We start from the raw sequence: 25,823 nt of genomic DNA, 5'->3' as shown, positions 1-25,823 counted from the left end.
TTACCTCTAGAAGTTTCTTCTTCTTAATTTCATCTTCATCTTCTTCATTGCTGTCGCTGTTACTATCCTCACTGCTGCTGTGATGTCGACGCTTCTTCTTCTTCTTTTTCTTCTTCTTGTCTCTCTTCTTTTGCTCTCTCTCAAGTTTATCTCGGTGTTGCTGATTAATAAAAGAAAAGCAATGTTTGCTCATAATCGTAAGCTTATGGTAAAACAACCTTGCACACATAGATTTGATTAATAAATAATAGCATAGCAGCATACCGCTAAATTGCGACCTAATGTAATACAAACGTTAAAAAGCAGTACAATAAAAAATGGATGAAAAATATCTACCAATAAAAAACAGAAAGAAGGAACAATAACAGGAAAAGGGTGACTTAAGTGTTCAGACACTTGTCAAGATAGAGCAAGGGGCTGTTAAGAAACCTACATTACTATGTTATCAAATATCCTACAGAAAATATTGAAAACACTAAACACAAAATTAAAACCCCAAAACAAAAAACAAAAAAACCCAGTAAATCACAGTAAATAGCAAACAGGGGGAACCCACCTCAACCAGAGACTTGGGTGCTTCTTCTTCGTCTTCTTCTTCTATGTCATCTTGACGTACATTAATGTTTCCACGGGCAGCGTCTTTCCCCGCTTGCCCTGTGCAGTAGGACCCCCTGACTGTGGAGTGACAGCAGCTGTATCCCCATCGGAAATCTTTCCAGTACGACCCCCAAACACTCTGTTGAGACCACAAGTCAAGATATTTTAATCACTCAATAAAAAAAGTAAATAAATTAAATTTTAACTTATTGTCCATTTAAAAGATAAAAATGAAATATTTACATGTCTTACACTTGATAAAATCTCCAAAACACTTAAAAATACAGTTATAGACTTACACATACAATTTAACAGCGAGGAAAAAAAATGTATTAAATATTTTAAGAAAACCGTCAACAATAAATAAAGGCCTTTAAATCTTAAAACTATCAAAGAATACCAAACCAACAAAGAAATTTATCGCTGCATTTACCCCTTTCCATTGATTAGAACATAAAATTATCTTACAAAGTTTTAAACTGTACAGAGACTGATGGAAGATAAGTTAAAGACACATCAATTCAATTCAATATAACATTATTTTGTTTTCCCATTGTCACATGGAGGCATCCTCCTTAAAGATGGACTATAACGGTACTCCTACATTAAAATCACTATCAGAACTTGTTTATGTTGTGTTCAGCTATCAATTCATTGTTGTGGTCATGTTTTTCTCCAAATAATTTTGCTACAATTTGACCGAAAAAATTTGACCTCGATTCTTCGATTTTGAAATTTCCCGCCCTGGACTGGTTCCCGGCTATTAAACCAACACTGAAATCAAAGCGGATTTGTAAACCAGCGGACGTCATGAACGCGGTCAAAAAATGGTGATGTCATACCCATGAAGCAACGAGAGTAAACAAAGATTACGCCATGTTACTCCGTGTGTTGTGTATGCGTTTTCATCCACACTATAGGCGTGCGTGTGTGCTACGAAGCTTTTTGTTTCTAATGTATCAGCTATAAATACTGCCGACTATTTGGTTGTTTGTGGATGCACTAGAAGTTTCAAAGTTTGTGTAAGAAGCCTGGATCGATTCCGAAATTTAAACCTCTAAGCATCGAGAGAATTCAGGGGGATCTTCTACCACCAGGCCCCAGCCAGTGCTGCTTGTGCATGTTACGACGTCGGCGGGGTCCCTCTGCCGTGGCCCTGGTCGCAAGTGGCCGTGGAACAGCAAAAGAATCAAGTGGCATTACAGAAAAGAGAGAGAGAAAAGCCTGGTAAATACTTGTTAATAATTTTTAAAAATCTACTACTGAGAAACTATCTCCATTATTAATTCAGGCCCAATACATGTACATGTAATTGTAATCAGAAAAATAGTAAACAATCTCTACCCTTTTCATGCAAGGAACAATCATCTTGTTGTCAAATGACACGATGTGCATGCTCTGAATCTGACCCGACTACCATAAAATAGCTACATAGTGTATTGACTCTGTTGAGTGATGAATCCATGTAGCCACCCAAGTGCTTTAGGCATGTTTATGCCCTGGTTTACACTTTCTGGCATGTTCAACCATGTGTGAACACTATATTAATCCATTAAAAAAGTTGATTGTTACAGTTAACAGTTTATTGCCTCGCTGACATGTATTTATATTGGTCTATACTGGATTGCTGGACATTGTTTTTGCCAAAGCTGCCTAAGAATTGTTTGCTTTTTTTTTAAGGCACAGCTCAAAAATATGTTCAAACTCCCATCCATATAATTGCCCGTCCATGGTCATTCAGAATTTTTCTCTCCTAATTCAGGAATTACCAATTCCAGAGAAGTTTAGTCTAAAGTTTTCCTATAGCTGTGTTTATTGGCTTGGCACGGTTAATTATGGAGTGTTTACTATATTTGCATTTGTAAAATAAGGCCAGTTCTTTTTCAGCACTAGTTTTTTTGTTTATTTATTTTTTGTTTTTATATTTTTTTGTACAGAAATAACTCGCAGCTCTACACTACAATGAGAATGCAGGACAAAGACAATGCAGTACGAAGACATGCTAGCCAGAACTAGAAATGGAGACCTAAGATTCTCAATAGCACTTTAGGTAAGTAGTAGGCCTATGCATGCAAATTTTCAGAGGATCAGATGATTTCTTCATTTTTAGTTTTTCAGCTGCCCCTTTGAAAACTGTTCACGGTGGAGGGGGGGGGGGAGGGGATGGGGTGTTGAATCGCAAACCCCCCCCCCCCCACCCCGATCTGTACCTGAACAGTTTTGTACTAGGTGTAGATCTGGGGGAGGGGGGTGGTTGGAGGTCATGTTTTCTATCAGACATAAAGAAAACCTGCCCCCTTGGTTTTGTTGCATGTGGACTCCTTTTGTACTGGTTTTGCGTTAACTCCTGTAAGGTTCTTTTCAAAACTACGCAAACTCAAAGAGAGATTGTCAGTACATGGTGTTATGTCAAACCTTCTGTGATTGTATTTCTGCCTTGTAAATTTTCAAGAAATCCCACATAACGATTATTTGGTTTTGTTTTTTATTTTTCATTAAACAGATACGCATAGAATGCATGCACAATGCACTTGTTCATTGTCAGCAGGGTGACAAGACACAAAAACAACTCCATCCGCAGCTGATGTGTAACCCCCGTGTCATTGACATCAACCTTCACCAGCCGGAAAAGGATGCAACAGCTTTTTTTTGGGGGGGGGGGTGGGGGTTCAAAGGTAGTGGGTTCAACTTTGTTTGAAGAAAGAATGACCTGTGTCCAGTTTCATGGATCTGTTCATCACCAAATTCTGCGCTTATGATCACCGTTCTCTGCTTACGTCCAAACGCTAAATTTCTGAGCTTACTTTGTAAGCGTAGAATGCCTGGTATAAACCAACTATGCACCCATGACCGGCAAAAGCCAAAATTCGCTGGTAACCTGTGAAACGCGCTTGATGTAAGTACAGAATTCCCTGCTTTCGCAAGTGCCGATTCTTTGTTTACAGTATGCAGATCCATGAAACTGGGCCCTAGCTAGCCTGTACACATTGATTTTTTGGTGCTTTTTTTTTGGTAGGGGGGGGGGGGTCCATGGTAGTAAAATCAACTTTGTTTAAAGAAAGAATGACCTATGCCCAATTTCATGGATCTGTTCACCACCAAAATGTGCGCTATGGTCACGGTTCTCTGCTTACGTCCAAAGGCTAAATTTCTGCGCTTAATACTTTGTAAGCGTAGAATGCTTGGTATAAACCAAGTATGCACCCATGACCCGCAAAAGCCAAAATTTGCTGGTAACCTGTGAAACACGCTTGACGTAAGCACAGAATTTCCTGCTTCCGCAAGTGTCGATTCTTTGTTTACAGTAAGCAGATCCATGAAATTGGGCCCTAGCTTGTACACATTGATGTGGGTTTTTATTTTATTTTTTATATATATATTTTTTTTTGGGGGGGGGGTAACCAGGGTAGTACAATCAACTTTGTTTAAAAACAGAATGACATGGTCTGTACACAATGATTTTATTATATTCTTTTAATGTACAACTTAATTTACAATTTACAAAGAGAACCACAGCTAACTAGGTACATAACATGGCTTAGGTTTTCTTTTTTTGGGGGTAGGGGCGTTGACAGGGTTGTATAGTTAACTTTTTTTGATGACGGAATGTTCAGATGATTTCGCTATCACTAGGCAACCTTTTTTCAATTTTGATATTTTAAACTCAAAAATAAACTATTGTCGTTTGCAAATACATACAGTTTTAGTGTTGTCGTTATTATGGAGGTGTACATGGCTTCTATTTTTTGTTTTGTTTTTATATTTCTGCTAACCAAGTTGAATGTTGTTACCATGTTAATCATAGTGTATTGTTGACAACAGGGGACAAGTTTATTGCACATAAGTGCTAAATTAATCAATTTGAACCACACACCTAATTTTATAAGCCATAGTAATTTACATTTTGTGTCTTTCAGAGGGGTGGGTGGTTCAAATTAAATTAATCAATTTGAACCACCCACCCATCTGAAAGAAACAAAATGAAATAATATACATGTACATTTATACGTAAATTATTATGGCTTATCAAATTATTTCTCACTCCCTCCGGATCATTATAACTTGGAAAATTGTTACGACTGAAGACAAATAAACCAAAGCAAAGCTGCCTAATCCGTTGGTGGATACGAAAATCCTTCCACTGTACTGTACACGAGGGTTTGGAAACGTCCTTCGTGTTGCTGCCATCAAACATGATGTCAGTGGCAGCGGTTGAACGGACAAGATAGTCCTAAGCTCACCACTTGCTGATAATCATCATTGCAGTGTTTTCTGTAAAACAAAACAAAAGAATTCATACAAAATTATTAACAAAAGAATTCATACAAAATTATTAACAACAGATTTGTGGTTTGCATGGTGAAGTGTTAATATTGCATGTGTGTACCTGAATTGCTTTAAAACTATACCCATGCCAGAAGGCAATCATAATCCAAAGTAGCAGTTACATACATGTACATGAGATATTTGTGTAGATGCACATGTGTCAACCACCATGCAGTTACTTGGTGGAGAAAAACAACAACATAGGTTATCTACAATATCAGTTTAAATTGATAATGTATGAATTTTGCCAACAAAGTATAAAACGCAAGACAAAAATTACCCCTCCCCTCACATTTCTATACTGCCCAAGTCAGTGCATGTGTTGTTCACATACATGTATTATAACGTGAATGGAGGTAAACAATAAACCTTGTCCATCATGTTCGTTCATGTTTTAATTTAGTCAAGGATAGCCTTCAACTATTTTTGGGAGCAGAAATAAACTGATCAAACGAAGCATCATTCAGTATAATTCATGAAACGTTTTGTGGCCTTACCAGTCTGTCTTTAGCCGTCGATCATCAGGGTTTGGCTCATCGTCTTCGGCCTGACGATCATTGCCCCGGGCTGGTTAACTACATGTACTCATAACACGTCTTCGGCTTCTCTCTCGTCCGGTGAGCTCCCCTTATCGCTAGAGCCCTCACTTTCCTCTGAAGTGCCTCCCTAAAATGCCTTTTCCTCATCTATACTGTGGTTTTCCCGAGACCCGCTGCCATCGGACAGTTTCACTGTTTTTTTGTGTCAAAAAAAAATGCAGCCTATAGTGTCCGATGTTATTCCACATTCAATGTACATGTAAAATGCACGCACACGATCGACCTGACACACTGTGTACAGAGCTTCGGTACGTGGTGTGACGTCACACACTGTGTGTGAATGGTTCGTGGGTCACCGGCTTTTGCCGAAACTGAGTTTTCTGGGTCGGAGTACGCCGCGCGAATTCGTGTTTTTTTTGCATGAAGGTAAAGGTTTTATTGAATACTACTAAAATATCAGTCCTTATTTTACATTTCTTGTACAAAAATAGTAATATTGGCTATATCAATAATCTGTTATAGTCCACCTTTAAAGCCGAGGCTTGTGATAGATGTGCCAGTTACAACAAAACAAAACAAAACAAGATAAACAACACTAATTGTAGAATAAAGAACTAATAACTGACAATTAGTTAAACATACAGCAGTTCAACAAAGTAGACAGAGACAAAAAACAAATAAGAAATAATGAAATATGAAATATATAGGCAATAATTAAATGAATAACTGTTAAACAAAGTAGACCAAGTGAATAGGATACAAACTAGACAATCTAGATATAAGTCAATAAATTAATAAGAAAAAAATCAATCAATAAATCAATCAATCAATCAATCAATCAATCAATCAATCAATCAATCAATCAATCAATCAGCCAATTAATCATTCCATAAAGCAATAAAGCAATAATCAATCAATGAATCAATTCAATCAATAGTTTGAATCCAATCACAAATCCATTCAGCACACTTGCCAGAACCTTTGTACTTACTCTACAGCTTTACTTTCAGACAAAAGTGTGCACAACCATGCATGGTCAGTGTAGCGTGTAAACGGTTTGGGAAAGTGAAACACTTTGGCTTCACAATAATAACAATAATTATAATAGGCATTTGTAATGCGCCATAATAATATAAGAGATGTTCAAGGCGTAGAATCAGTGTAAACAAAACAATGCTAGACTATCCAGTGAAAAGAAAATACAATAATAATTAGAGCAAACATACAATAATTAACAATGGAAAGCAACAACACTATGAGTTAAAGAGCAACTTTGAACTTGTGTACATCGGAAATATTATGAATAATTTGAGAGAGTTTGTTCCAGATTGAAGATCCAGCATTTGTGAATGAACCATAAGGTAGGAGTTTTAAGAACAAAAGGGAAAAAGAATTGGAGGACCAAAGATTTCTAGAGGAATGACACTTTGCAAAATACATAGCAGGGTTAATCAATCAATCAGTCAATCAGTCAATAAATCAATATTAGTCATCATAAAATATATAAGGAGCCAATTCAACGGTCATTGCTCATACATTGGTAGTATTGTCCAGTAAGCTATCTCTCTCTCTAAAAAAAAAAACCAAAACAAAGTTTTGAAAACGGCTATTTCAAGGAAATTGTCTTGTATTCCAAATCCTCGAGGATAGAAAAGGTATCATCTCCCAACTGTTTCAGACAGGTTCTTTGATGAAAATATGTATGTGTGAGATATTGGAGCCAAGTGGGTAAAGACAAGCAGCAAGATTTTAAAAAGAATTTTTATTCTACCATTAGCCAGTGCAGGCTCTTGGAAAGATTTCCCTTGTAAACAATATTCAGGCCCAATACTTCACAGAAGCCAACGAAGACGATTGCCTCCATGCCCCCTGGTCATTGCCTTGGTGCCCCTGAAATTTTCCGGTAGAAATTTACAATTTCCTCATAGGGTGCCCTTTACCAAGGAGAAAATGCCTTGTTGCCCTTGCCCTTTGAAAAACAAAACATCGAGGCTCGAATATTTGTAGTTTTCTGTTACTCACCGTATGGTTGTTATTATAAATGTCTTCTTGGTACTTAGACTTGACCTTTGCCCTCTCCTGACCTTTGATGACGTTCCCATGTTTTGAGTATTCAACATAGTCCTCCTGAAGATCGTAAAACAACATCACAAATCAATACAAGGTCTTTAAGTTGATTACTAATTAGCAATATAGTAAGGTTTGCAGTAATCTCTTTATGAGTTGGAATGGTTCTAAAAAGAACCGTTGGTTTCAACTCCCCTTTTCGTTCAGTATGCTCTGATCGCATTCTTTTTTCCTTCAGAAGACAATCAGAGCATACTGATCGAAACGTTGAGTTGAAACCAACGGTTCTTTTCAGAACCACCCAACTCATTTAGAGGTTATCATTACGTGGTGTTACCGCAAACCACTAGTATTTTGTATTTCCACCATGCAAAGTTTCAAATCCTACTTACTATTTAGCAGCTATGTTTTGTACACAAATCTGGTGAAGGGTTAGTTTAGTTTATTACCTTTATTGCACAAACATCAAAATACATTGTAGTGCAAAAGGGAAACCCTGAACAGGCACACAGGCCCTCTAAATGGAGACCTTTGATGGCACATTAAAATAAAACAAACACACAGAGACAACAGCAAAAGAAAACATGGAAGTGTATTATGTATAGTTAAAAAGGTGAGCAAATCAAAATACAGAGATTAAATAAATGTAAATTCTATAGACAATTAAAAATACAATATTGGCGATGTATTGCACTTGCTTGTAAGCAAGATGGTAAAAGAGAAAAATACCTCAAATTTCAGGTCACTACAGAGGTAGTGGTCACTGAGACCAGATTAAATGCCAATCAATGAATCAATCAATGAATCAATCAATCAATCAATCAACTATTCAATATCAACCAATCAATCGTTAAATTTACAAGCATGATATTTGGTCATTGGAAAAAAAAGTTTGCACATTTTATTGAGTGCAAGGGCATACCTTGGTGTAGGCTTTGGACCTTTCCAGCTATTTAATTACAACTTTTCTGGTCTCAAAAATAATGTGCAGTTCTGAATACATGTCATAAAGATAATGAGTATTTTGAGCAGTCGGGTGAGGTTAAACACTGTATAACTGCATGGTATTATTAGTATAAAACATATAATGAATTACAAAATATGAAGAAAAAAGAGATGCCAATATTACCGTCTGTGCCAGTAGAAGCTCTCTAGCTGGTGCATTGAGATGCTCAGCTCCACCGTACTGAAAGACAAATTAAAGAAATCTCATTGTTCAATAGTCAATAGTCTGTTTTATTGTGACACATATATATCCAGCGAAATTCACTTTGGTTTGTGAGTCTAAAAACATTAAAACTACAGGTAGCTCGGAAATCAACAAACAGCAAAGCATGGCATATAATGGTTTTTTTCAGTTCTTACCCGTTCCAAGACGCTTCCTTTCTGGTTGGCTTTGAAGTCGTCTTTCTTGACGGCAAACTCTTGGTGAAGTAACTCTAGTTTGGTAGGTTCTGCCTGTAGGTGAACATCTGTACCTCTCTCAGACGCATCCCATGCAAACACTATACAGGGATAAGATTTTACAAAACATTAAGATTCATGAAAAAATGGCTCAGACGCATCCCATGCAAACACTATACAGGGATAAGATTTTACAAAACATTAAGATTCATGAAAAATGGCTCAGACGCATCCCATGCAAACACTATACAGGGATAAGATTTTACAAAACATTAAGATTCACGAAACATGACTCAGACTCATCCCATGCAAACACTATACAGGGATAAGATTTTACAAAACATTAAGATTCATGAAACATGGCTCAGACGCATCCCATGCAAACACTATACAGGGATAAGATTTTACAAAAAGCTAAGATTCATGAAACATGGCTCAGACGCTTCCCATGCAAACACTATACAGGGATAAGATTTTACAAAACATTAAGATTCACGAAACATGACTCAGACTCATCCCATGCAAACACTATACAGGGATAAGATTTTACAAAACATTAAGATTCATGAAACATGGCTCAGACGCATCCCATGCAAACACTATACAGGGATAAGATTTTACAAAAAGCTAAGATTCATGAAACATGGCTCAGACGCATCCCATGCAAACACTATACAGGGATAAGATTTTACAAAAAGCTAAGATTCATGAAACATAGCTCAGACGCATCCCATGCAAACACTATACAGGGATAAGATTTTGCAAAACGTTAACAATTTTGCGTACCACAAAGTGACCTAACTGGGGAGCGTAGTATTTTCACAAAGTGACCGATCTCGATAGGTCTCTATTCTCCATTAGTTTTACACAGCACTCTGCAGGCAAAACTCAAATTTTCATTTTCGCAAAGTGACCTATCTGTTAAAAATTAATTACTAAATGAAATAGTTTTAGGGATGAAAACACATTGGTATTTAGATGTATTTTCGTCATAAAAGAATAAAATAAAATTAGTAAGCAGACTCTGAAACAGCAGTTTAGTAGTTCAGAAAAGAAGTGCAACTTCAATCGTGATTTTCTCCGAACACGTTTTTAAAAACTGTGAATGAGTTAGGTCAGTTTGTGGTACACATGACGAATTGTACTCACACTGCGCTGTGGCCATTTTCTTTGTATCACCCACGGCTCTGACAAAGTTATCACCAGCAAATTTTGACCTAAGAAAGAAAACAAAAAGAATGTTGATGTACCTTTCACACTTGAAGAAAAGTCACCTCAAAGTGGTCTTATTACATGTACAGCTTGGAAAACTTTCTACAAATTTAATTTAGATACAGTTTTGAAAAAGCAGTCTTTACTGGTGAGGTTGTACAATTTGAAACTAGAATATGGAAGGCTCTATACTCTTAACTGCACTAGACACTTATTACTCAATATAATTGTTAGCATAAAAACTTACTTGGTAACAAGCAATAGAGAGCTGTTGATAGTTTAAAAACATTGTGAGAAACGGATTCCTCTGAAGTAATGTAGTTTTTGAGAAAGAAGCATTTTCACACTAAAATATTGAATTGAAATCGAGACCTCAACTAAGGTCTTGAATCTTCTAGCAACTTTGCTGAACAATTAATTGAGTTCAAATTTTCACAGGTTTGTTATTTTATGCATATGTAGAGATACACCAACTGCGAAGACTGGTCTTTGACAATTACCAATAGTGTCCAGTGTCTTTAAAGGCAGTGGACACTATTGGTAATTGTCAAAGACTAGCCTTCACAGTTGGTGTATCTCAATATATGCATAAAATAACAAACCTGTGAAAATTTGAGCTTAATCGGTCATCGAAGTTGCGAGATAATACTGAAAGAAAAAAACACCCTTGTCACACGAAGTTGTGTGCGTTTAGATGGTTGATTTCGAGACCTCAAGTTCTAAACCTGAGGTCTCAAAATCAAATTCGTGGAAAATTACTTCTTTCTCGAAAACTATGGCACTTCAGAGTGAGCCGTTTCTCACAATGTTTTATACCATCAACCTCTCCCATTACTCGTCACCAAGAAAGGATTTATGCTAACAAATATTTTGAGTAATTACCAATAGTGTCCACTGCCTTTAAACCCTTGCCTGTCGTCTACACACAAACTACTTACTCTTCTGCAGTCTTGTTCAAGAATGGGTTCTCCCTCATGGAGCGAGTCTTGGGATCGTAGTAGGCTGAGTTGGGATTAAGGTTGTACAAGTACTGCAAGGGGGGAACAAATACATCCGTCATTACTATAGGCACAACCAGTACTAAAAGATGGGTGAATCAATTATCCAAAATTACTTTTAAAAAAATTCATAAAAATAATAATAATTTGTACAGCGCACAAGTCCACCAAAAGTCTTCAAGGCATTGATACATGAGATGAAAAAAAGATACAAAAAAGGTAATCAGCAGAATGTATGCAAATGCAGCATTAAAAATACGACTTAAAAAAATTAATACAAACCCTAGTAACTGACCACCCCCCCCCTTGGATATATGGAATAGTCCAGTCTAGGTTATCAATGACATTCAACTAGCTCTGGGTATTGCAAATGGGAAAAACAATGACAAACTTTACTTTAGGCCATCACAGGTAGTACGAGCGTTCCACTTTAAGGTTTTAAGAAATGAAACTGACAGGACGATATCATACCTTTGCTGTGTCTTCTCTGATTCTCAAGTTGCGGACTGTGATACGTCTGCACGGATAACAAACAGTGGTCAATTAATCCAGTGGTTAAAAGGGTATATGTACTTTTTCCTAACAAAAACAGAATGTCCACAGATTTACATTAAACTTACACAGTTTGAAGATTATGATAGTAGAAAGCTTTCCTTGAAATTTTACTTACTGAGATGCTGTAGTTTTTGAGAAATGAGTAAAAGTAATAATTTTTGTCTCAGTTTTAGCATGTAAAAACGTATTAACCAGTTATGCTATGGTTTTGGTATAATATCATAACTGGTTAAGGGAATTTCACATGCTAAAATAATTTTGGTCTCATGAGACCAAAGTTATTTTGTGACTTGTTTTACTCATTTCTCAAAAACTACACAACCTTAGTTAGTAAATTTGAAGGGAAGCTTTCCATTATCATTATCTTCAAACCCTGTAAGTTTAATGTAAATCTATGGACATTTTGAAAAAGTACCCAAATCCTTTAAAGGGATGGATCATTTTATTAGCAGCCATACATCGGGTTGGATTCTCTATCAGCTCAAAATAAAAACACACTACAAAATACATAACATGAACTATAACACAACCGAATAAAAGCATAACTCGGTTTGAAAATGTAAACGTTGATGTTCAAATAATGGGCGGTTATATACAAGACAAAATGGATTTGTCAGTCAAAATACAAATTTACATAAAAATTTCAAAATGCCATACAGGATATCAAAACAAAATATGGAGTAAACAATTAAATCAGTAAACAAACAGTAAATTAAATAAAAACCATACAGTGAAAGCACACAATGAAGAAGTAAAAACCCTAGGTCAATAAAAAAAAAAACATCAAACATAAACAATAGCATAAACACCTTAAAATTATAAATAGTCAGTTTAAAAAAAAAAATTTAAATCTAAGAACAATTTGAAGAATCTGATGGTGCGTTCGATTAGCTTACCCGGGTCGAACCCGGTCTGCCCCCGATATGTTCAAATAGCTTTGACGTCATTCCAAGGGCTCACCCAGGTCAGCCCCAAGTGCCCTGCTTGTGAAACGGGTCACTTGGGGCTGGCCCGAGGTGCATGACATCACCACGAGAGGGTAAGTGATCGTTCAAATAGCTCTTGTCAGGGGCTGACCCGAATGAGCACCACGGGGTCGACACAGGGAGGCTAATCGAACGCAACCTGTATTTACCTCTTGCTGTCAAAGTTTGTTCCGGGCATGTCAAAGTCATCAGCATACTTATCATCATCAGCATCACTATCACTGTCTCTCTCCTGCAATTACAGAAATATCATAAAAAACACAAAAATTACATTATATATTTGGACTGTGGTAACATCATGTGTGAATCTACATGTACTTGCCAGGTAGATTGTGTTCTTTTCAGAACCGTCTTGCTTTATATTCTACTTCCGCGGAGTAGATTTTCAGAATTCGAGAGACTTCTCAGTTCCGAAAAAAAAAAATGTCCAGCTTTTTAACTACTACCTGAGCGGAAGGTAGAAAATCGGCCGGGACTACCACAGAGTGAGTTTATAATTGGTCTCAACGGAGTGAGTTTCGAATAGCTTGACATTGACATTGTTCAGTCATCTTTTATCATGTTACTCTTTGCATAAACATGTGGGCCAATATCACTTTTAAAAACAAGTGATGTCACTTTTGGTAAACATACTTGGACTGTCAGACAAACTCTATCATAGTATCAACCTCATGCAATCACCGCTGCATTGGCGTGCTGAATTGCAGATATACAATAAGTGCAAGCGAGTAAACATAAATTGGAAAGATAAATTTACTTATTTATTTTGTCTTGTTTAACCCATCAGTTATCATTGTTCTGTCCCTATATATGAAAAAAGGACATAATTACAGAGTAAAATAGGTCAACAACTAAACTTTGTTTAGAAAGCCCGAAAAGGAAACCAAACCTAAAAAAATAACAAACAGCAAACTCAGGTGCATAATAGTGAATTTCGACACATTGTTTGAGATCTGGGCCTAATTTCATAGAGCTGCTTAAGCACAAAAAGTAGCAAAGCACAACAAAATTACGCTTACCAGAATTAGGTTACCAGCCAAACTACCATGTCACAAGTACACATTGTGACTGGTATCCTGCTCATTTCTGCTTAGAAGACAATTGTTAATCAATATTTTCTGCTTAAGCAGCTCAATGACATTGGCCCCTTGGAACGACATAAGTGCCGAGCACTTTTGACTGCTAAACATTATTATACAATACACCGATCCATTAAGCCACGCCCAATTATCATTGACCAATCACAACCGCGAAATCTGATCACCATTTGAACCGTTTGGTGATCTTTACACTAACGGTAATCGGGTTTCGCAGCTGTGATTGGTCAACTGGTAAGGAGGCGGGGCATAATGGATCGGTCTATTGTTGCACACTGTGACAGGGTCCATGGCGTTTTGTACACCTGAGGTGGAACATTGTACCCGAGGCGAAGCAACTTGCCCCCAACCCAAGGGTGTACAAAACCCATTGACCCCCGTCACAGCGTGCAACAATTGTTTTGTTATACCTTGGTAACATTATTATAATTGTTCTTCTCCAAGCTCTGTTGTCATCTTCAAATACGACTGAGTATGCATAGCAGATGAACAGTTGTTCAAATAAGAAGAAACGATTCTTCACGTACGCAATCGACCAACGGTGGGAACGATCAAGGTGATGTACACCGGTAAACAAAACTAATGTTACCCTCCGCGCTGTGCAGCCATGGTATGATTTTTTGTGTATCACATCACGTAATTGGTTTTCGACCAATGAAACTTCACAATTTATTACCGAGGTATAACAACCTAACTTGGTGCATGTACACAACTCTGTATTTATAAGTCAGCTTTTTTTGCTTGCTGTACATGTATGTGTTAAATGTTTTGACATTTATTTAACAATGAACTTTGCAAATTCATGAGAACTAATAAGATTTCATCACATGAAAAGGTGCAACATTATTATTGAACAACGCTTTGTTGCATTTTAAAGCCATTGGACACTTTCGGTAAACAGTATTGTCCAAGGCCCACACTTCATGTATCACAACTGATATATAAAATAACAAACCTGTGAAAATTTAGGCTCAATTGGTCATCGGAGTCGGGAGAAAATAACGGGAAAACCCACCCTTGTTTCCGCACGTTTCGCCGTGTTATGACATGTGTTTAAAATAAATTTGTTATTCTAGATATCGAGTATTGGTAATTGTTTTATCAAAAAGTAAAGCATTTCATGGAATAATATTTCAAGAGAAGTCTTTCACAACTACCTTCTGTAAACCCTGTAGGTTATTTAAAAATCTGTGAACTTTTAATTTTTTTTCTGTTCCGAAAGTGTGCAATGGCTTTAAGTATTTTTCACATGAAAATGTTTGCCAACCTACAAAATAAAAGTTCTACACTTACCAATCTTTCTGTAGTCAACTCCCCCACTGCCATTTCCTGAAGTTGCTGAGACTTCAGCTGTTTCTTTGCCTGACCAAAAGAAAACACAAATTTAAGATTAATTTTGGCTTTACCCAAATTTAACAGATCATGTTAATAATAAAAAAGTCAAACATTTCACAAGAGAGAATATTCTGAGGTCTCGAAATCAAATTCATGGAAAATTACTTCTTTCTCGAAAGACAACTTTACTTCAGAGGGAGCCGTTTCTCACAATGTTTTATACTATCAACAGCTCTCCATTGATTGTTACAAAGTAAATTTTATGCTAACAATTATTTTGAGTAATTACCATTAGTGTCCACTGCCTTCAAACCTTTAAAGTAATTCTGTACTTACCTCTTCAATCTTGGCATACTCGTCCCACACGGCTTCATACTCCTCCGGGTTGTATCCGTTCCATCGGTCTCGTTTTCCGTCGTAATCAAAGTCAAGGTTCGGCTGAGCATGCTCATCTGGAGCAATCTGGTCGCCGGTAAACTTAGCCCCAATTTTACGAGGTCTCTGTAAAAGTGAAGATAATATTAATAATACTACATGTAATAATTGAAGAATATGTTTTGATTTGTTCAAGGTACTGCATGATTTATAATTCACTTGTAAATTGAACTAATGTTATTTTCTTCCTTGATAAAAACAGGATTACCAATCAAATTTCCACATGATTTTCAGGATAAGCAAACAACAGCTGAATACCAGTAACAAGCAGTATGCAACAAATGGAAATTTGGTTGGTAATCCTGTTTTTATCAAGGAAGAAATTTCATGCTAAGCAAATTTTTATGCTTAGCAGCTCAATGAAATTGGGTCCAGTTAATAGCCAGATGCAAAGAATCGTATAAGTTTTGGAGATCTTCCAGGTGGATCTGTTTTATGCAGGACTAGCAGCTGATAAGAGTAGAACAAATTAATGTATATAATAATAGGCTCTAAGCTCCAGCTGTTCTTCCGTTTCATTTGTCCTTTGTCCTTGTTTGCCTGTCTTTTTTTTAGAGTTGTTGTTTTTGTTTTTTCTGTCTTGCAAATAAAAAGATGAATACAAAAAATTAAAAAAATTAAAATAATAATAGTAATGGGCATTTATAATGTTACAGAATGTAACAGGAAACCAAAACATGTTTTTGTTTTTTAGGCACAATAGACCATATTGAATATGACGTCACCGTTCAAATATATTCCCTACAACATGGCGTCTGTGCGCTTGTGCGTGGGTGTGTGCGTGCATGTGCTGTAGAAATCATACCGGAATTGCTGCTTGATGCGTGCTTCATTGATGTACGCGTTTGGACGCGCATACAGTTTGCCCCACAAGATGGCGACTTTCATAGCCAAAAAGGGTTTTTTCGATAGTCTATAACCACTGAAAATAGTGGTGAATTTGTGAAAAAACAGGCCTGTAAGTGTCAGAAAACATATAAAGGAGAAATCTGTAAATACCTCAACACAATCTTTCTTCTTATGTGTTACTGCTCCGCAGTTTTCACAGGCACCTTTTCGGTATTTAGTTGCAAGATTTCCCTGTGGAAAACAAGAAAAGAAAAACAGCTTTCAAAGTTTAGGCATCAAACAAGGCATTACATGTGACCCTTAGAGAGGTTTGAAAGTCGAGGGGCTGCCCTACGCGTATGGTACAGGCTTCAATGGGATCTTGAGGGTTAATTAATATTAGCCTATTTCAACTTATTTTATCCGAGGGGGGAAAACAAATGTCAACATCGGATTAAAATAGGAGGCCTGCTTTCAATCATCTACTGCATTGAACAATCTGCATTGAATCTAGAAATGAAAATCATTGGCCTGATGCTAAAATCACTAGCCACAGGCCTGCAGTCCTTTGTTTGTTTGAAGGATCTTCCCCGCCAAGGGAACTCTGTAAACCCTCACAAGGGGATATATAAACACCAAGCTGGCAACAGCCAATCTCTCTCATACACACATTGGCTTAAAATCTATGATTATGAATTGCACATATCAAGAAATTGTGATTCAGTAACTAGACGACAATATTTATTCTAGTCATTGTCAAATCAGCGGTTAGCTGGGGGATTCGAACCCATAACCATGGGCTTATACATACCTCCTTTACTCCTTTCTTGTACCATGAGGTGATGTTGGAGAATTCCTTCTCCTTCTCAGCTTGGGGTCTCTGATGCTTCAGAGTGGGCTGACCGTATCCTACATACCATGGAACAGTCGATATGTACTGCGGAATATGAGGGTTAATGTCTCTGTTGTCAAGGGGAAACAGAATGTGTTAGTGACAAATCTGTTACAAATTAAAACAGGCAAGGAATTATATGTACACGCAGGCCGCAGAGAACATGGCCGCCATTGCCCCTGTTAAGAACAGTGTACTCTGGGGTGTTTTTTTTTCTTTTTCAAAATGAACTTAGAAGGGCTTTAGGTAGGGTACACTGTTTGAAACGTCAAGACCATACCAACAACTCTTTTCAGAGCCAATATTCATGCCAAAAGTGTTTTGTTGGTTATACTGGCAAGACTACTATAGTACGCCTAGTACAGCAGTTTGTAAACAGTAAAATTACATGATCCAAAGAAATGTTGTCAGCTGTCTTATAATACCAACCTTCCTTCTTCATCTGTGAGTGCAGGGGCCGTACCAGCTTTCCTTGCCTCTTCTAGTTCTTTAGCTTTCCTCCAGTCTTCTCGCTTAGACTGCTGAGAAGGCTCTGATGTACTAATGGTGGTCGCCGCTGCCGACGGCAGCACACTGGACCCTTGCATTGACATTCTGTTGGCAGTCGGTTACACTCGCCTGGCTAACTGCTGCGATGTCTTTCTGATGGCAACCATCACATGTTCACTTTGAGAAATAAAGGTTGTTATTATTGATTACATACAAAACAGAAAGTTCTCTTCAGCCTATGCACATGCTCCTGTTTGTGATAGCCCCTCCAGGCGATTGTACAGTAACATCCAGATCCACACATGACATCGTGCTGTAACTGGGTGAGATTTCATAATTCCATGTACAACCACTGACAGTTTTATCAATAATATTGTTTTGCTGTCCCGATTATTAAATATTTCCTTACTCTATGCTGAGATCATGTGAAGGAACATGCCGAGTCTGAGATCATCTGATTACCAGCTGACCAGGTAGTGACATACTATGATTTTCACATACATAACATACTGACACTCCAATAAAAATTAAGGATTTGTACAATGCATAGTTTTAAAAATTCTTTTTAAATCTTATTCTTAGTTAGTCTAAATACTCTTCTTAGCCATTCATCTTTTACTTTCCGTATCCTAAGATAATTTTGACCTAAAGGAATATCTCATTTTAGGCAAGATTAGAAAGAAATAGCATGTAAAAAAATTAAAAAGTGGTCACGATGGCACTGCTGGTTGCAGCTTGCAAGTTGATGGATACAGAAACTTTTCTCGGCTATCTGTGGAGATCATTCATAGCACAAGCAGAAAGAAGCTCATCTTAGTAGGCAGTTTCAGTGAAATTAAATGCAGGTGATTTTTTCTCTGACAAGATGTGGTCTGTTAAGGTGTATTATCAGGAGTAAAAATCAATTTAAAATAAGCTTGGGCGATATCACGATATTATCGAGTATCGCGATATTAATTTGGAAACGATTTCTATATCGGATGGAGTTGCTTTTAATCGAAATATCGATATATCGCGATATATCGCGGTATATCGCGATATATCCCGATTCAATTCAATTCAATTCAATTCAATTAAATTTTTATTTGTCCCACCATGTAGGAAACTCTGTTATATATATATCGATATATCAATAAAAAATCACGATGTATTTGCTACCTGAGACATCTTGCACCACATAGGTTTGGAGTAAAACCAGAAGAACAGGTCATTAGAACACCTCTCTTATGCTATGACTGTCTCTTCTACAACTTTCACTTGGAGTTTTAAGACTGATGATGTCAAATTTCATTAATCGCGATTATATCGAATATCGCGATATATTGTCGGCGATATATCGTGATTAAAATAAATCGATATCGACCAAGCTTAATTTAAAATTTTGAAATCGGATGTTTGGTTGCAGAGATATACCGTTTTTAATGAGCGTGGATCGTGCAAAAAACGTACCTGTGTTCAAGTTCAATTGTTATGTTTTTCTTCATATCGGCCACGGCCAAGTTTAACTCACAGCCTATGGCAAAAGAGGGCGCACTATATAACGAGCGCCCTCTACCAATGGGGAGGTTTACAGACTGTGCGACGTACATGTACATTCGTGCGTATTAAGAACAACTTTGCAAGAAATGGTTGAACAAAACCTCTCGGAGGGAGAAGAATACATAATCAAATTACACCAAATTTGTACAAGTTAATCTTAAAAGTATGGGAATTAGCACTGACAAAGTCGCATTCAATTTTGATAATTATCTCTGGAAGAAATCTTGATTCAAAAAACGGAAAACGCCGACAAAAATAGGTTTTCATGGTAAAAGCTATGCGACGTACCATGTGCGGAATTTTATCGGCTACACGATGATGTAATCGTTATCTCATTTTGTGTAAACATGTGCTCCCTCATCGAAAAAAAACCTCTTCGGGCTTCTACGGCGCTTTCCGAAGATGTCCGAAATCTGTTGTCCACGGGGTTCAAAGGTGACGTCATGCACAAATGAATGGGCGCTACACGCAAGGCCAAGCATCCGGTTTCTGTCGTTGCTCTCTATTTTTTACAATATCTCCGAAACTATTCATCCGATTTCAAAATTCTTTGAAATGTAAGCACGAGGAGAGAATGCTCCTACCTGCTGTCAAGTCTTATAGTTGTGAGTTGTACAAAATGTGAGTTATGATTTAATACATTTCGTTCTTTTTTTTCGGGGCTGTGTGTGTGTGTGTTTTGGTACACGTGAAATCAACTTGATGAAACTGCCTAATCTTAGTTCTGTATGACCCCTACCCTAAGGACCACTTCTGTTTCTCATCTTCATCAACGACCCTCTCAGCTAACTATGTCTTCAAGTCAACATCATACGCAATACAATTTAATTACAAATTCAAAATAAATACCACCATTGATGCATTCCATCTGATTCTGAACACAGAACACGATATTATATTATATTAATGGTATGACCTTCCAAAAACATGTTAAATTGTGTAGAAGGTAAAACATTATCAATAAATGTTCACGTTACCTGTAACATGTTAATATAAATAACGAAGCCTTTCGATGTTTAGATGTTCGGAGTAACTATAGAATACAGGGCCACATTCGGCGACAGGTTTTTTATGCAGTTTGATGCGATGTGAGACGAGTGGGAAATTATGGCCAAGTATCCAGCAATACAAGTACTTCCATTAATAGAGGGCGGTATTTTCAATTTTGCTACCAGCTAGACCACAATGCATCTAATTCCAAGCTTTACGCGCGCGCCCCAGTATTTGCGAAAAGGTCTATAATAATAGTAGTCTGGTTCCCAGACCCAAAAATCTCCGACTAGGCTCTGTCGAATTTAAGGCCGTTTCCGAATTGGCGGCTACGGCTACACGGCCGGTAACGGTGGGGGAATTCAGGCTTTCTTTCCCCGTTTAGAATAATCCTTCAATGGGGAACATTTGCATAGCGGCAATATATATTAAAGGTTATGAGAATTAACTACTTTGATTAGTGTTATTAAATAGCTAGATATTAATAAACAACAAATCCGATTTTTTTTTTTTTTTAGCCCTCCCTTGTATTTTTTATTGAATTAACTTGAATTAAAATGTAGCGCTTCTGGAACGCCCACTAAAAATAGACCGTAGCTCATGAATAAGTGACGTCGTCGCTGTGACGTCACTTGGGAACGAAGAGACTGCTGCCTGAATGTAAACAAACCTTTGCCCAACACACAGTACTGCCAACACAGGAAAGACGGCAGTGATATGCGGTCTGTTAACTGTGATTGTACCCATATTTTGTTTGTACTTACCTCGGAAAATAATAATGACTGTAACAATGAATATAATATATTTATACAGATTATTTTAATATAGTTATAAGAAACACAAAAAACACACGATATAAATACAAAGTTCGGGCTTTCTTTCCCTTTAAAAAGAAATCCTTGAATGTGGAACATTTGCATAGCGGCAATAACCATGAAGTAAATGGGATTCGGGCTTTCTTTTCTTAAAAAAAAAAAATCCTTGAATAGGGAACATTTGCATAAAAGGGACTATAGAGGAACGGTGAGAAGTAATGAGAAGAAGATGGGAGTCTGGATGACTGGGTGCGCGGATGCGCGGATGCGAAGTGGGTAGGCCAGTCCGTTGTGGCTGACTGGGCATCCACGCATGCAGCCTTGGATGCGTTGACGTACAGTGGAGTGGCCCTGGATTCTATAATTGTGCCAAACTGGATGACATAAATCAACTCTATAAAACTTACTTAACAAATAACAATTGAAAATATGAAAAAAATATTATTTATTAAGCTACATTCATCATTAACAGATTCTAAAAATTTGACGAAATTCCGTCGAGGTTTAAATATTATGAGGATGTGAAGGGTAGTGGGGTCTGTTCTTGCAGTCGGCGTGCCTGTTGACTATACACTGTATTGTATGGTGGCCCCGAAGGGACATCGCATAACGCAAACGTGTGCGCACACGTATGCAATGTCGTGAAACAAATCGCGAATATATGCGCACACGTATACAATATCGTGAAACAATTCGCGAATATGTGCGCACACGTATACAATGTCGTGAAACAATTTGCGAATATGTCCGCACACGTATGCAATGTCGTAAAACAAATCGCGAATATGTCCGCACACGTATGCAATCTCGTGAACCAAATCGTGAATATGTGCGCACACGTATGCAATTTCGTAAACCAAATCGTGAATATGTGCGCACACGAGTGCGATTTGTTTTGCAATGTCGTGAATTTTATTACAAAACCTCGTTACTGAGTACTCGAAACCGTATATAAACACCATAAACAATGTCATAACCTTGTAATCAAATAACATCGTTAAGAGTACTCCAAAACTGGACTGCATACCCTTAATAAATACCGTGGAAAATGTCTAGACCTTTGTAATAGTCAACCTGGTTAATGAGTACTCAAACACACAAGAGTTACTATAAACCCCAAGTGTGTCACAATATTTACATGTCTTCCTATAGTAACCAGTAAAAAACATGGTGGCCACCATGTGAGGGTACCCCAGAACAGATGCCATGTTAATAATTAGAATAATAAATAATTGAATTACAGAGTGACACAAAATAAAAGGTTACAATTTATAGTTAATTAATTATTACGATACAAAACTTCATTTCATAAATCACCACTTATACACAGTCCTTAACACACTTTTTTAACGTCGTTAAGACTCTTAGAGTACTCAAAAACTGGACTGATTATCCATACAAATACCATGGACAATGTCTAGACCTTTGTAATTATAAACCTGTTTAATGAGTACTCAAACACACACAAGGTCATGACCTTTGACATTAAAAACTTTAACAAGAGTTACTAAAACCCCAAGTGTGTCACAATATTTACATGTCTTCATAAAGTAACCAGTAAAGAAACATGGTAGCCACCATGTGAGGGTACCCCAGAAGAGATACCATGTTAATAATTAAATAATAAATAATTGAATTACAGAGTGACACAAAACAAAAGTTGCAATTTATATTTAATTCATTATTACAATACATAATTTCATTACATAAATCGCCACTTATATACAGTCCTTAACACACTTGTTTAACGTCGTTAAGAGTACTCAAAAACTAAACTGATTATCCTTAATAAATACCATGAACAATGTCTAGACCTTTGTAATAATAAACCTGGTTAATGAGTACTCAAACACACACAAGGTCATGACCTTTGACATAACAAACTTTAAAAAGAGTTCTAAACCCCAAGTGTGTCACAATATTTACATGTCTTCTTATAGTAACCAGTAAAAAACATGGTGGCCACCATGTGAGGGTACCCCAGAACAGATACCATGTAAACAATAAGAATAATAAACAATTGAATTACAGAGTTACACAAAATAAAAGTTACAATTTTTAATTAATTCATTATTACAATACAAAACTTCATTACATAAATCACCACTTATATACAGTCCTTAACACACTTGTTTAACATCGTTAAGAGTACTCAAAAACTGGACTGATTATCCTTAATAAATACCATGAACAATGTCTAGACCTTTGTAATAATAAACCTGGTTAATGAGTACTCAAACACACACACACAAGGTCATGACCTTTGACACAACAAACTTTAAAAGGAGTTTTAAACCCCAAGTGTGTCACAATATTTACATGTCTTCATATAGTAACCAGTAAAAAACATGGTGGCCACCATGTAAGGGTACCCCAGAACAGATACCATGTAAACAATTAGAATAATAACTAATTGAATTACAGAGTGACACAAAATAAAAGTTACAATTTATATTTAATTCATTATTACAATACAAAACTTCATTACATAAATCACCACTTATATACAGTCCTTAACACACTTGTTTACTTTTTATTGGTAGTGAGTTTACTTTTACAAATAACCTTATGTTGTCTTGACTTTGTACAGAGCAAATATTTTTGTGTAAGTGGCAAAATATCTAGATAATGGCGCTACATACTGCAGAAGTAAGGCCTCTTCATCACCATTCCACCTTGATCGTTCTTGCACTTGTCGCATCGAAGTGACGCTTCCAAATTCTCTGATGTCATCCATCTAACGCCAACTTGGTCTGCCTCTTCGTCTCGTTTGTGTTCTTTGGGTTCATTCTGTTGACAATGTTCATCTGTTGTCATGATGCCTTAGATGAGGTGGTGAAGCAAGTGTTTTATTGATGTTGCATAAGGTGGCACAGCATCTTCACGCGTCCAACTTGAAGATGTTCGAACGTGTTAATCCTTTATTAAATATGATCAAAAAAGAAAGAAAAAACTAATAAGAGCGAGATTTGGATTTAAAGGTCAAAGATGTGTGTATACTATATCAAGAATTGCTTTTTTATTAAGTATGCATATCCCTCACTCAGAGACCCTCCTGGCGCACGCTTTAACATACATTTTTCAGACAAGGTCAATGGTCATCGCTCCTTCAAATATGCTTCTCCAAGACTTTGGAACTCTCTTCCCAACAATATCATAGACTGTGCCACGCTACGAACATTTAAATCTAAACTAAAAACCCATCTTTTCAATCATAGAAGCCCTTAGAGATTTTATTTTGTAATTTGCGCTATATAAGAACTGTTTATTATTATTATTATTAAGGTATATGGGACTATGTTTGAATAATGAAACCTAAGAAATGTCTATTGTCTGCACTTGTATGGATTTCTAAACTTTCATCTCAAGCTTCGCTAAAACAGATCATACCTTCAAATTCCACTTAGGACCATGGTGAGTAGCTGAGGAATAAGTCTATCTCCTCAAGCAATGATGTATCTTTCTGTACTGTGACGTCATATCTTCATGGTCCATGTTGACACGCAGTCGTCACAATCATCTACAAGAAAATTACAATGTACTCGCATCAGTACAAACCATATCAAGACTTGGATCATCAGGGCCAAATTTCATAGAGCTGCTTAAGAACAAAAAGGATCCAAGCAAATGAAATGCACTGCGAAATGAAGTTTCGAGATTAAAGATATCATTCTCTAGCTATCTACCTATGTTTGGTGCACTTCAATGACAACTGGGATGTTGTCCGCATAGGCAGGCATCCTCTCGGCTGTTTTCATGTTGGCGCTTGTTATCAGCAGGTATCCCAAGCAGATCTACAGACTCCTGAAATATATGTCAATTAAGACATTTCAGTATAATTATTTTCACCAAATACTTTTTACTGTAGAACAATTATAGTTCATGTTGCAAGGTTGTATTTGGCACATTTATGTAATACAATTTTATTTTTTTCACATCACTAATCCAGAAGAGGAAAACAGTTATGCTCCAGTCAAAATCACAAAGTTTGCCAACAATCAAACTAAAAATAAACTTACCCTGTCTTGTCATTTTGCTCACAGCGTACAAAGGTCCCAATGATTACTTCATGGCCGGCATGTGCAGTTTCCACTGGACTCCAATGGGCAGATGGTTAAACATTTAACCAGTTCACCGTCGCCGTAAAAAATAAACGACAAATACAAACTATTAGAAAAATGCACTTCCCCAACAGAGTTTAGAGATTAAAGAGATCATTCTCTAGCTATCTACCTATGTTTGGTTCACTTAAATGACAGCTGGGATGCTGTCCGCATAGTCAGGCACTGTTGCATCATGGCTTTTGGTCATCGGCAGGTAGCACACCACATCCCCAGCAGAACTGCAGACTCCTGAAATACATGCCAATCAAGTTATTACAAAATCACTATTCTCATTAAATACTTTTCACCATAAAACAATATTCATGCTGCGAGGTTTAGATTTTTTTCATGAGGACTCTAGCAATTGGAAAACTGGTGATTTTCAAAGCTAAATTTTAGCATGGAGCCCCTTTTAAATCTAGACATAATCTTGATTTCAGGATAAATCTTAACAACTTACGGTCCCTTAAAATAAACTTACTTTTTCCTGTCGTTTTCCTCAAAGATACACAGCTCCCATTGATGTCTTCATGGCCGCAACTGGAATGGTGCAGTTTCCATTGGTCTCCAAAAGGCAGATGGATCACCGTCGCCAGAAAAAAATTAAAGAAAAAAT

At 37.0% G+C, this 25,823-nt stretch overlaps 1 protein-coding gene and 1 long non-coding RNA gene across 2 annotated transcripts in view; one reads left to right on the top strand and one right to left on the bottom strand.

The window, feature by feature from the left end:
* LOC139940313 (pre-mRNA-splicing factor SLU7-like) overlaps nt 1-20,449 on the bottom strand; it is a 28,752-nt gene extending 8,303 nt beyond the window's left edge. The window contains exons 1-15 of the mRNA XM_071936510.1: nt 20,277-20,449; nt 17,701-17,937; nt 17,191-17,341; nt 16,551-16,631; nt 15,453-15,617; nt 15,075-15,143; nt 12,834-12,916; nt 11,615-11,660; nt 11,084-11,175; nt 10,083-10,150; nt 8,895-9,034; nt 8,659-8,715; nt 7,485-7,589; nt 557-736; nt 5-160 (exon numbers count right to left, since the gene is read on the bottom strand). Of these exons, the coding sequence (XP_071792611.1) occupies nt 5-160; nt 557-736; nt 7,485-7,589; nt 8,659-8,715; nt 8,895-9,034; nt 10,083-10,150; nt 11,084-11,175; nt 11,615-11,660; nt 12,834-12,916; nt 15,075-15,143; nt 15,453-15,617; nt 16,551-16,631; nt 17,191-17,341; nt 17,701-17,864 (1,557 nt within the window). The 5' untranslated portion in view covers nt 17,865-17,937; nt 20,277-20,449. The remainder of the gene's footprint in view (nt 1-4; nt 161-556; nt 737-7,484; nt 7,590-8,658; nt 8,716-8,894; nt 9,035-10,082; nt 10,151-11,083; nt 11,176-11,614; nt 11,661-12,833; nt 12,917-15,074; nt 15,144-15,452; nt 15,618-16,550; nt 16,632-17,190; nt 17,342-17,700; nt 17,938-20,276) is intronic.
* On the top strand, nt 1,194-4,710 carry LOC139941153 (uncharacterized). The gene is made up of 3 exons (XR_011786543.1): nt 1,194-1,824; nt 2,535-2,647; nt 3,101-4,710. It is a non-coding gene; the product is annotated as an uncharacterized lncRNA (long non-coding RNA).
* Nucleotides 20,450-25,823: the final 5,374 nt, after the last annotated feature.

Source organism: Asterias amurensis, chromosome 8 (assembly GCF_032118995.1).
Source record: "Asterias amurensis chromosome 8, ASM3211899v1".
NCBI lineage: Eukaryota > Metazoa > Echinodermata > Asteroidea > Forcipulatida > Asteriidae > Asterias > Asterias amurensis.
Note: the sequence above shows the minus strand (reverse complement) of the source record. Positions and strands in the feature narration are given on the sequence as shown.